At 37.6% G+C, this 13,044-nt stretch overlaps 1 protein-coding gene across 1 annotated transcript; it reads right to left on the reverse strand.

Moving 5' to 3' along the window:
• Nucleotides 1-248: 248 nt before the first annotated feature.
• Nucleotides 249-6,422, reverse strand: LOC141551443 (cathelicidin-7-like). Its single transcript, XM_074283102.1, has 4 exons — nucleotides 6,133-6,422; nucleotides 4,862-4,957; nucleotides 2,337-2,420; nucleotides 249-974 (listed from the first exon to the last, which is right to left on the reverse strand). Exons 1-4 carry the CDS (start codon nucleotides 6,316-6,318, stop codon nucleotides 768-770), a joined length of 573 nt encoding a protein of 190 aa, XP_074139203.1. The 5' UTR covers nucleotides 6,319-6,422; the 3' UTR covers nucleotides 249-767.
• Between the last annotated feature and the right edge of the window lie 6,622 nt (nucleotides 6,423-13,044).

Consider the following 13,044-nt stretch of genomic DNA (forward strand, 5'->3'; position numbering starts at 1 on the left):
CTTAACCTGTATTTGCCTCAGTTTCCTCAACTATAAATTGGGGATCATAATAGCACCTTCCTCCCAGGACTGTGGAAAGGAACAAATGGGATAAAATGTATAAAGCACTCAGTCCAGTGCCTGGCACATAGTAGGTCCCTCTCTTTCTATGCTCCTTTAGGAAAATTGATTTGTCTGTGTGGTTAGGATAGATTGGAGTCAGGAAGAGCCAGGAGACAAGAAGAACAAATAAGAGATTATTAGAATGATTACTGATATCACAAAGCCTTTATTCAATTGCTGTTTGCTTGGAATGCTCCATGAAATGCCTGCCAGTCCCTGCCCTTTGACACTCCACAATCTAGTCCCTTTTTTTTGGTTTTTGGATTTCTTATTGCATTTGGTCTCTATACATTTTCTGCTTCTTCTGGATCTGTGGCTCAAACCTTGGAACTTACTGCAGAAGCAGGTTTATAGTAGGTCTAGGTCAAGCATGGAATCTAAAAGGGGAGCTTAGCCAGAGATGAGGCAAGGTTAAAGCCAGGCCCAGGAAAATCAGTTCCAAGCTAAAGTCAAGGGTAATCAGCATCAGGCTAGGGTCCAGGTTCACCAAGGTTAGATTGGGGTCAAGGTTCATCAGGGTGAGACTGGGGTTCAGGTTCATCAGGGTGAGACTGGGGTTCAGGTTCATTAGGGTTAGATTGGGGACAGGGTTCATCACGGTCAGACTAGGGTTCAGGGGGATCGGGGCTAAGCTGAATAATAGGAAAGAAGCGTCCTGGTCCAGCTTAGATGGAGCGCCCAGGCCGAGGGCGAGGGCGGGGAAAGTTTGGCCTTGGGAACCGAGGTCGAGGTAAATAGGGTCTACGTATACGCCTGGCTGCTAAGAGACCTGCTGGTTCCTCTTCTATATCACGTCTTCCTCGCCTTCTGCCAGGGTAACCTCTAAATGGGGCTGGTGATGGATCAGTATCCAGCTCTTCCTGGGCTTGACCCTGCAGTGGAAGAAAAAAGCACACACACTATGTTCATGACTTCATGAAGGCAGGTGCATGTTTGTAGGAATATTAGGATGTCATGGACCCGTGGCTGAAATTCTGGAGGAGTGTCAGTGTATGGATGGGGCTGTCCGGGCCTCTCCTTACTAATAAGCACAAAAGGAAAGTTGCCTAGACTTAGGAGGTATAATTTTAGAAAGCTTCTCCCCCCAAAAATACCCCCCTTTAAAAATCCCTTCTGATGTTAGAGGTCTGTGGATCCTTTCAGGGGGCACATTCTTCCCTCTCCAGCAGGGGCTCAGGTTGGCAGTGCCAATGGCAGGGAAAGGAAGCCAGAAGCCACAAGGAGCAGGTGAAGGACTCTTCTGAGAGCACAGTCTTAATATGCTTTGTAAGGCTTCTTGAGTGAATGAGAAGGTCAGGGGAAGGAGTGAGAATCTTGGGATTGTGTCAAAGGAAGTAGTGAAGATGACCCAGAAAGAATAGATTGGGTAAGTTCTCCAAGCCTTCAAGCAAAGTCTCAGTACACAGCCCATGGCCAGGATGGACCTTCAAGGCCACCCGAGGCAGAACACCCAACTGTAGGACAGACAGTCAAGAAGGTGGGAGGAGAGAGGCTCAGGAAGACGCCCCCCCCCAGCCACTTGAGGACAAGTAAAACCTTCATTATCTTCAACTGAACCATGAATTTCAGCAACTATTATATGCCAGGAAAGGTCAAGAAGACTTTTTTTCTCCCCAGAAAGAGACCCAATCCATGAGGATAGATGAGAATTCCCAGAATTCCCAGAGAAATAGGTGGAGGACGTTTTAGTCCTGGCCTTCCCTTGAGTGGGAAGACCTGGCTTTAAGCACAGATAGAACAAACAAATACTTATGGGATGGGATTTCAGCAGGTCCTCTTCACTTGTCCTCTCCAAGGCCAGATTATTCCCCCTTCCCTCCTTTTTGGTATAATGAAATTTCATTACATAGAAACTCAGTATTGGAAGGGACCACAGAAGTCCCCTCCAACTCACTGATGGGAAGCTCACTGTTTCCTAAAGCAGCCACTTCTGCTTTTTGGAAATACTTTTCCTGACTCGCCCCCTCCTTCTTCCCTTTTCCTGGTGCTTAAAGCTGATTTCTTAGAATCTTCAACTCATTACTCCTTTTGTTCTGACTCCTGGGGCTAACTAAAAGAAACTTAATCCCTTTTCTACATGATAGGACTTCAGGGAGTCATGGGAACATGTCCTAGGAAGTTAAAACTACATATTCTTCCTGAACTCAGGGGAAGGAAATTCCTTGGGAAAAGAAAAAGATGGAAATTCGGGCACACAACTTTTTATTCAAAAGCATCTGGTTATAAAAACTCACCTGTCCAGCCACAGTGTTACAAGAAAGTAGAAACACCTGACGAAATCCAGCAGAGGAAATCTGTCCTGAGCAGTCTCTCACCAGCTATGAGGACAAAACAAAAAAGGTGATACTTGAGGCATCAGTGATTCTGCTCCCTTAGGAGTCACATGCTCCTGACTTTTCCCATCTAGCCTGTTGGGGCACTTCCTTAGGCTGGAGAGCTACTTGGGTGATAGGATTTTCTCAAATTTCAGACGTAGGAAGACTTATATAAACTGATCCCCAAGGAAGTAAGCAGAGAGAGGGAAAGACTATATACCCCATGACTAATAGAACAATAGCAATGGGAAGTGGATGGCAAGTATTAAGGCCAACTTGGCCAGACACTACATGAATGGACTTCCCTCTCTTCTTTGGAGAAGTGGAGGACTAAGGATATTTAATGAAGCTTAGCTCATCATGATCAGTTGATTTGGTTAATTTAGCTGAACTCTTAAAACTCCTCTTTTTTTTTTTTTTTTTTTTTTTAGTCAAGTTTGTTTTCTAGGTGGAGGAATAAGAAGGGATTATTTTGAGAAATACAGGGCATGAAAAGAGATCACTACTCTTTAAAAAAGAAAAACAGAACACTAGAAAATACCCTATTTCACCAAGGGTCTCATGAGGCCATCTTGAGAAACTCTGGATTCTCAGATATAAATCGGTTTCTGAAGACATGCTAGGGATCTGGGGTACCTGCTAGGTGGAGACAAGATGTTGAATAGAATCTTGTTGTGCTCATCAGGGTGGGTACACTGATATCTCAACAATTGTCCCAAAATTGCTAAGTCACTTCGCCACAGTCACACAAGTAGAAAGTGACAGAGGCAAGACTCAAATCTAGAGCTTCAGACTCCCAATCCTGTTTTTCTTCCATTGCCTTAGACTGACCAGATTCAGACTCTAGTTAGAAGTAGGGAAAATATCCCAGCATCTAGGGAACAATACTCATTGTCCCAGTCTCTTCATTCCTTAGTTATTACCCTTATTATAAATAAAGAGATTTATAAGTTCCCCTTATTCATTCCCTTTCACTTTTCATCTTCTCCATGTTTTAGGTGTGTGGATGTGAATTCAGAAAGTAATTATCATGTGCCCCAGGCATAGCTATTTTTCAATAAAAACAAAAACAAAAGACAAAATAAAGACCTTACTATAATTTTGAGGCTTTGATTGTTCTCCACTGGCCAAAATGATATAGCTGTCTAATGCAAGGTACAGAAACCAGTGTGGTCCAGACAAGAAGCCATCAGCTTTTAAGTACTCACCTGTACAGGAAACCTTCCCAAGTCTTCTTAATCCATTGCCATTCATATATATATATATATATATATATATATATATATATATATATATATATATATATATATATATATATATATATATATATATATATATATATATATATATATGGATATATGATAGATAGATAGATAGATGTGTACATATTTACTTATATAGTTGTTTGCATACTGCATCAATCCCACATTAGATGATAAGCAGGGGAGAAACTGAGTTTTTTCTTGCCTCTTACCAAGAAGAAGGCTTAGCACAGTACCTTGAACATTGTAGGCATTTCATACAGGCTGATTGGTTGAAGGAGAGTATTCCCTATCAAATTTAGCTAATATATTATGAGTTATTAGATACAGTTATCATGTTATATTTATTATAGTATATGGCATTACATTTGGAGATAATTCAAATCCTTTTGACTAGATTTAACTCATGTGACTCCTTTCTCCCTGTACAATGAACTGAGCAAAACAAATATCAGTTGTAATTATTTCAGCATACAGCAGTCTAGTTAAAGGAGTCTTAGACTTGTAGTCAGAAGACTCTGCAGGGTTCAAATCCTACCCTCTGTGATCCTTATTTTACTCATCTATAAAATGGAAAGATTTTTTAAATGTTGGGGATCATATTTGTGCCACCTTCATAAGCTTTTTGTGAAGAAATTGCTAAATGACTATGAATTATTGCTACTATTGCTGTAGCATGCTGGGTTTCTTATTGTCATAGCATGCTGGGGGTTTTTAAACCACATAATGTATGATGACCAGGACCTTGACACTAGACTGGCCTCTGGCTCTGGGTCCTAGTATTCTCAATGGTCAGATAACATCTTGATGAGTTATTTTGAGGCTTTTGAAATTCTAGGAACTAGGACCTGGAGATAGAAGGCTATATAGAATTTTCTTTTGCTATGTCCCTTGAAAATCAACACATCTTAGCAACGGGATGTGCAAAGGCAATGTGCATCAGATTCTGTCTTTGGTCAACACAATTGTTAACCTGTCTGCCTGAAACCAATTTTTTCCCTTCCCGAGTAGAAGGATTAGGAAGCTATCTTGATATCTGCTCAAGCCTATAGGGATGACTGGGCTTGAGGTTAGCAAGGCTGGCTTAAAACTTGCTCCTGAATACTTGGGTGTTGGCATTATTTTTATTTGGGGATCAGGGATAATATTTGCGATATCCAAGGCTCAATAAAAAGTACTTACCCCATCGTTTTTGAATTCACACTGGTCAGGATTCCGATTCTCTGACTTAAGGCACCTGGTTTCCTGAATGGTGAAACGCAGGATCTGTCTTTCAGTCTAGGAGGGAGAGATTTGAAGAAACATTAAGGGTAAGAAGAGTGACGATGATCCTGGGCAATGTGACACTGACAAAGTCTGTCTGGGAAGGCTTTTTGCCCTTTCCCAGCTTCCTGGACCCAATTTTCTTCTATTAAGAGGTAGTAAGTACAAAAGATTTAGAATAAGAAGATCTTGGTTTGAAATCCAACTTTTCACTTAGTTCTTTTGTGACCTTGCACTCCTAGTTCAGCCTTCTCCCCTTCTCCATTAAAGCAATTTATCCTCTAATAGTTTCCCTTCTGGAAAATATGAAAATCTCTCAATTCCTCCTCTCTGAATGGGGCAACAGGTATAATTGAGCTAATATGTGACATGGCTATGTTTTAGCAGGTGCCCTTTGGAGACCCTTCTACTCAAGAATAAGAAGAATGATTCAAATGAAAGTCTCAGCATATATATATGTACAATAGTCCCTGTTACCTTATGTGAAATTATGTTTCCCCTCTCCTTCAAAATTCAATTCAAAGAGATTCAAGGAAACATAAGGATATTTGTTTGATGAATAAAATGAGCAGGACCCAGGATAACAGCATACCAAATGACATAATTTTAAATGAAAATAATTATAAAATGAAGTATAATACTGTATAACTGTAATGATCAGTCTTGAACTTGGCGAAGGGATGTGGAAATGCATTTCCCTCCTTTCATAGGAGAGGTAGGGACACAGAATTTTGTATAGACAAGCAGTCAGGCTAAAAAAGTTTAACTTTTTTTCTTTATCACAAGAGTAGGCACATCGGGTAAAGAGGGATGAGGTGAATATTTTTTTAAATTACTCTAATATAAAAATAAAGATACCAATAAAACTAAAAAAACAACAATAACAATTCCAGTTAAAATTTTCTTCTTTAGAAGGCTTTTCTAGGGGAGTCCAGAGCTATCTGACTCTGCCCAAAGTTCCGAGACCTGAGAGGAAACTTGCAGCTGTCCCAATGACCAGAACTACACTCAAATGAACCTCCCTGAAAAATATCCAGAGAATACTCAGTCATCACTTAGGAATGATCTTAATGCCTTGGATTGGACTTAAAATCTCCCCTCAGATCTACATGGAAGCATGAACCTTTGACTTGGAGTCTATCCAAAGTTCTGTGCTTGGGGAGATGGAGACAAGTGGGGAAGGGACTCACCTGGTTAGAGAGAGGTCTGACTTCAAGAAGCCTGTAGAGGAAATTATCACTGGACAATCTGTTGTACTTAGCCAGTAACAGAGATATAGCCTGTTGTTCATTCAATCTCTTCCTTGGATGTGCAGAAAGTGTTGCAATGGTCACTGCCATACATAGTATCAGAAGATTTCTCCTCAGGGATCCCATCTTTTCTCACCTTGGATGGGGTTCAGGTCTATCACTGCCTCTTAGATGGTCTTTTAAGGCCTGTGCAGAGCAGGGGGTGGGACAGGTTAGATGTTTTAATCTGTGGCTTTCTTTCTCCATTATACCTTGCCTAATACCTGGCAAAGAGGAAGGAGATAACTTTTGCAAAAACCTCAATGGCTCAAGCCCTCTCACCTTGATGGGGTCCCTGGCACTGCTGAGAGATTGAGAAATGAGCAAGAAAAGTTCCTCTCTCTTTGGCTGGCATTTGAGCAAAGACTTGAAGTCTGAGGAGATAATTCTGTGCTTCCAAGTCCCCAGACATATAACTCTGCCATAGTTTTAAGATCCACGGGGAATCCTAGAACTAGGAGTAGTAGCTGATCTCTGGGGATCCAACTTGTCAGTGTGAATCCAAGTTGACAGAATGTCATCTCAGAGGGAATGATATATCTTGAGTGTCATTTTAAAGATCTTTGCTTCTCTTTTTCTCATAAAGATGTTCAATTCTCTAAATAATTGGGGGCCAGAAAAGGAGTCATACCATATGGTGAGAAAGCCTTAAACTAGATGTTAAGAAACCTCTGAGAGTATGTGTATGCATGTGTGTGTGTGATAGTGTTTTATTTTTTCTCCAGGTACTTGTCAATAAAAATTTTATTATTCATTTGTACAAGATTTTAAGTTCCAAATTTTTCTCCCTTTTTCCCTTCCCCTCTTCCTAAATTGGCAGGCAGTTTATATAGTTTATATATATATATATATATATATATATATATATATATATATATATGTTACTATATAAAACATTTCCATATTAGTCTGAGTTGTAAAAGAAGTAACAGATCAAAAGGAGAAAAGAACTGAGAAAGATTAAGGTGGAAAAAATGCTTAGATCATTCCAAATTCATCAGTGCTTTATCTGATTATGGATAGCATTTTCCTTCATCATTGCCTTGTCATGGGTCCTTATATTGCTGAGAACTGAGTCAGTCATAGTTGATCATCACACAGTGTTGCTGGTACTACATACAATGTATTTGAGTTGTGTCCATTTCACGTTGTATCAGTTTGTATAAATCCAGGTATTTCTGAAACCTATCTGCTCATCATTTCTTACAGAATAGTCGGTTGTTAATGTGCATCCCGACGATTTCTAATATTTTGCTACCACTGCAAGGACTGCTATAAATATTTTTTGTACCTGTAAATACTTTTCCCTTTTTTATGATCTTTCTGGGATAGATCACAATCTGGTTATCCATGGGCCATAGCTCTAAATTGCTCTCCAGAATTGTTGGATCAGTTCCAACAGTGCATTAGTGTTTCAGTTTCCTCACATCCTCTCCAATATTTGTCATTTTCCTTTTTCTTTTTCTTTTTTTTTTTTTTTTGGTCATATTGGCCAATCTGGTAGGTATGCAGCCATATCTTAGAGTTTTTAAAATTTTCATTTCTCTAAACCAAAAGTGAGTTAGAACACTTTTTCGTATGCCTAAAGATAGCTTTTATTTCTTTATCTGAAAACTGCCTGTTCATATCCTTTGATCATTTATCAGTTGGGGAATGGCTTGTACTCCTCAAAAGCTTTTTAATTTAATATAATTAAGATTATCTGTTTTGTATTCTGTAATGTTTTCTATCTCTTGTTTGATTGTAAATTTTTCCCCTTCCCAGAGTTCTGATACGTAGATTATTCCTATGCTTATGGTGTCATTCTTAATGTTTAAGTCATGTATCTATTTTGAATTTATCTTGATATACAGTGTGAGATGCTGGTGTATACTTAGCTTGTATCCTATCACTTTCTAGTTTTTCCAGCAGTTTTTTCTCAACTAGTGAGTTCTTATCCCAAAAGTTTGGTCTCTGTGGGTTCTTTTTCTGCTTCTCCCACTGACTATCTGTGTGATGCGGGACATTCACACTCTTGCTCTGGGTACCTTTCCTGGTGAAATGAGGATAATCATATCTAGCAGGGGTGAATTATCTTTTTTTTTTGCCAAGGACCATTTGGATATTTATAACATCATTTATGGGCCATAACATACATCATTCATAGTCTCAACTTGTAGAGCTCAAGCATTGGGAAGTCTTTATTTTTATTTTTATTTAATTTTTTATTTTTTTGGAGACCTACCTCAACTTCATCTGTGGTTCCCTTGACAAGGAAAAAACAAAAGACTTCAAAGGCTTTAAATGGCCTGTGAGATAGATATTCCCCACCCATGGTCTACTGTATGGTACCCAGAATTTTCTGTGTTTTGAACCTTTTTCAAAAAAAATTAAAAAACATGTTGTGAACCTACAGGGCAATTTAGTATATTACTCATATTATTCTTTTAAATTTATTCATTAAGTGCTTAGAATAATTGCATTGATAACTTTTGTTCCTGAATGTTCCAAATTAAAATTTGTATTATATAATTATAAATATAAAATGTATGATTTTGTTCTTTCATATTTATGAAAATTTTATTTAAAATCTAAAACTTTAATTATAAAATAATTATGAATATCTTATGAGGGAAGGAGCAATCCAGCAAAATTGTAGGAGAATTTTGCAAGTTCTCTGGCTAGACAACCATTTTTCCATTTTTAACTAAGAATATTTAAGGCTGTCATTTTTGAGAGTCCCACATCCATTGATATGGCAATTAAATGTCCATTTTCCATCCTTGGTCAAATTATCAGCCAGAGATATAAAAGGCATATCAAACAGTTTATGAATCCAATTTAATTTATTAAAATCCCTTCAAAATATTCATTGAATGTCAGTTCTAAAATTTCCGGATGATCATCTATGTCCTTTTAAAACACCAATCCAAAGATAGTTAATATTTTTAATAATAGCTTTCTATTTCCAAGATACATCCAAGACAGTTTTCAGCATTCACCCTTGCAAAACTTTGTGTTCCAAATTTTTCTCCCTCTACTCCCTCCCCTAGACAGCAAGTAATCAAATATATGTTAAATGTGTGCAGTTCTTCTCTACATATTTCCACATTTATTATGCTGCAAAAGAGAAATCAGATCAAAAAAGAAAAAAATGAGAAAAAAGCCAAACATACAACAACAAAAAGGTGAAAATATTATATATGTATGCAGTTCCCAGAGTCCTCTTTCTGGATATAGATGGCTCTCTCCATCACAAGGCTATTGGAATTGGCCTGAATCACCTCATTGTTGAAAAGAGCCATGTCAATCACAGTTGATTATCACACAATTTTCTTGTTACCGTGTACAATGTTCTCTTGTTTCTACTCACTTCATTTACCATCAGTTCATGTAAGTCTCTCCAGGCCTTTCTGAAATCATCCTGCTGATCATTTTTATAGAAAAATATTCTATAACATTCATATACCATAAGATAGTTCATTTTTAATAAGAAATTAGGTAATGTTACCAAGAAATTACATAACATTACAGCATTATTCTCAATTTTGCAGCCCCAAATTTTAGTTTCTAAATCACACTTTATACTTTGTCTTAAACAATCAAGATGTTTTTATTTCCATCATTGGTAATGATGTGTTGAGCTTGTTAATTTTTGAAGAGATGTCTGTGGTCCATCATATAACTTGTATATTCACTCAAATGAAAAGGTCAGTGAAGATAAAGAACTCTTCTCTTATTCAAATGGACAAATAATAAGTGCCACAGGAAAGTCACTAAATGAAACTTGCTTGTTGCACATCTTTCTGTATATAGTAAGCAATCAAGAGTTAGTGTAAATAGTCAATAACTATAGTAATCCATCGTTTGACAAACCCAGAGATTCCAACTTTTGGGATAAGAACTCATTATTTGACAAAAATTGCTAGGAAAATTGCAAATTAATATGGCAGAAACTAGGCATTGACCCATACCTAACACCCTGTACCAAAAGAAGGTTGAAATTGGTTCATGATTTAGACATAAAGAGTGATATTATAAGCAAATTAGAACAAAGGATAGTTTACCTCTCAGATCTGTGAAAAAGGAAGGTGGTTTTCAACATTCACCCTTGTAAAACCTTGAATTCCAAATTTTTTCCCTCCCTTTTTCCTCTCCCCTCTTCTAAATAGCAAGTAATACAATATAAATTAAACAGGTGCAATTCTTCTATACATATTTCCATATGGAGAAGGAAGGAATTTGTGGCCAAAGAAGAAATGGAGGACATTATTAAATACAAAATGTATAATACTGATTATATTAAATTTAAAAGGTTTTATACAAACAAAACCAAATGCAGACAACAGTAGAAGGGAAGCAATAAACTGAGAAAAAAATTTACATTCAAGGGTTCTGATAAAAGCTTCATTTCTAAAACATATAGAAAATTGACTCAAATTTATAAAAATTCAAGCCATTCTCCAATTGATAAATTATTTCCTCTTTGTCACTTTTAAAAACTCTTTGTGCAATTGCTTATTAATATCATTGGATATATCCTATCTCTGATAAGATGATACTGTTAGATCTGATACAGTTAGATTTGGTTATTTTCCTCTAACTTGTTCATGGAATCTTCTCCAAACATATACTTGACCTTTGCTTTGGCACATGGCAAAATCAATTTTTCTGCAATAATATGAGCTTAGGGGCAGCTGGGTGATATAGCAGAGGGCTGGGATTGGAGTCAGGAGAAAATGAATTCAAATCTGGTCTCAGACACTTATTAACTATGTAAGCTTGGACAAATCAATTAACCTTGTTTATGAAGTAAGCAAATCATGAATTTCACTGAGATTGTTTCCACTTCAGTAAAATGAGGAAGGTTATACCAAGTGAGTTCTAGATTCCCTTCTAGGTCTTCAATCTCTGATTCTAAGAATTGTTTCTGATTTTTAGCAACGAGTTCAGGACTGGTCTGGGCTCCATCACTAGGTCAAATCTCTGAGGGTACTGTAACCCTGTGGATCTTCCTCATGCCAGGGAATAAAGCTGATTCCCTGCTCCCTGGGGCATATAACATCAATCTAAATTCTGGGGCAATCTGTTTGCCAATATCTTTATTTCCTAAGTGGGTTCCTTGATGAATTGCAGATCTCTGTGACTTAACTTAATGTCCCAATCCAGGCAGATGTGGCCATCTCTTCTTTCTCCATCCATCCTTATTTTCCACATCTTCAGACCAAAGGAGAGAGACTAACCAAGAGTGTTAATCCTGCAGGTGGCTGCAGTAATAATAGTGCCAATGGTATTAATGGTGATGAGTTCCATTTACATAGAACTTTAAAATTTGTGAAGTAGTTTGCTTATGTGATTTCAATGTAGCTTTATAACAACCCTGTGAGATAGGTGCCAGAGATGGTATTATACCCATTGTACAGATGAGGAAGCTAAGTCTCTGACTTGTCCAGGGTCACACAGTAGTCCTAGCTCCTAGTCCTGCAGTTTACATGTTATTCTGTACTTTGTCACACTACCAATGGTCACCAACAAAGTTGGCATGGAGAGATGGGAGTTATCTCCTTTCCCAGCTCTTATCCTCCACCAATCTAAAGTGGCCCCTGACATTCCAACATTGTTCCTTCACCCCTTTAGCTTAAGGGATGGCTTCTTGGCTTCTTTTGTTTTACAGACCCCTTTCACAGTTTGGTGAAGACTATAGAACCCTTTTCAGAGTCATGTTTTTAAATAATTGACTGAAAAAAAGTAACATTTCAATTAGAAGTTAGTGAAAATAAATATAATAATTTTTTCATCCAAATTCACAGGCTTCCTGAAATCTATTCACAGACCTTCACCTTAAAAGATCCCTGGATTAAAGCTCTGCCCCCTGTTAATATTGGACTCCCAAATGAAGTTATCAGATATTGAGACCTTAGTAAGTGAATTTGTTTTCCTCCACTCTCCCCCAACTTAATAGTATTTTATTTTTCCAATTCTATGTAAAGATAGTTTTCATCATTCACTTTTATAAGATTTTGAATTCCAAACTCTCCCCCTTTCTCTTTCCCTCTCTCTAAGACAGCAAATAATCTAATCTAGGTTATAAATGAACAATCATATTAAACATATTTCTATATTACTCATGTTGTGAAAGAAGAATTAGAACAAAAAGGGAAAATCACAAGAAAGAAAAAACAAAAAAAAATTAGTGAAAACAGTATGCCTTGATCTATATTCAGACTCTATAGTTCTTTTTCTGGATGTGGATAACATGTTCCACCATGAGTAGTAAGTGAATTTCTTAACTGAGAAGCTGAGTAGGGGTAACTAAGGAGAAGTTGAGTAGAAGTTGATAGGAACAAAAAGTAAGGGAATGAATGGTGATAGGAAGGAAAAACAAGAAGACAGAGTCAGGGGTAAGGGTAAAGAGAAGTGGGCTTAGGGGAAGCTAGACTATTCAAAGCAACTTTGTCTGAGTCCTTACTTTGCTGAGGTGTGAGCTGAGATCTTAGAGCATCTGAACTGGAAGGAACCTTACAGGCCATCTAGTTTAAACTTTCCTTGACCAAATATTTCCTCTCTGGGTATATTTGGTACCAGGGCTTCAGATGGGTCTATGAGCCCAATGAGAAACCACTGAGTGAGGGAAAGCCAAGAAATAACAGATTAGGATGGTTCTTAAAGCACGGTTGAAGCCCTCTATTATGTGCTGCCTTTAGTGTATAGTAGGCCAGTGAGCCCTTTGTTAAATCATCATAGTATTATTGTATTTAAAGATGGAAAAATTTAAATAACTTCTAGCCCAAACCTCTATTTGGACGACAGAACATTTGGAGTCCTGGAAGAGAG

This window comes from Sminthopsis crassicaudata, chromosome 1 (genome assembly GCF_048593235.1).
Source record: "Sminthopsis crassicaudata isolate SCR6 chromosome 1, ASM4859323v1, whole genome shotgun sequence".
NCBI lineage: Eukaryota > Metazoa > Chordata > Mammalia > Dasyuromorphia > Dasyuridae > Sminthopsis > Sminthopsis crassicaudata.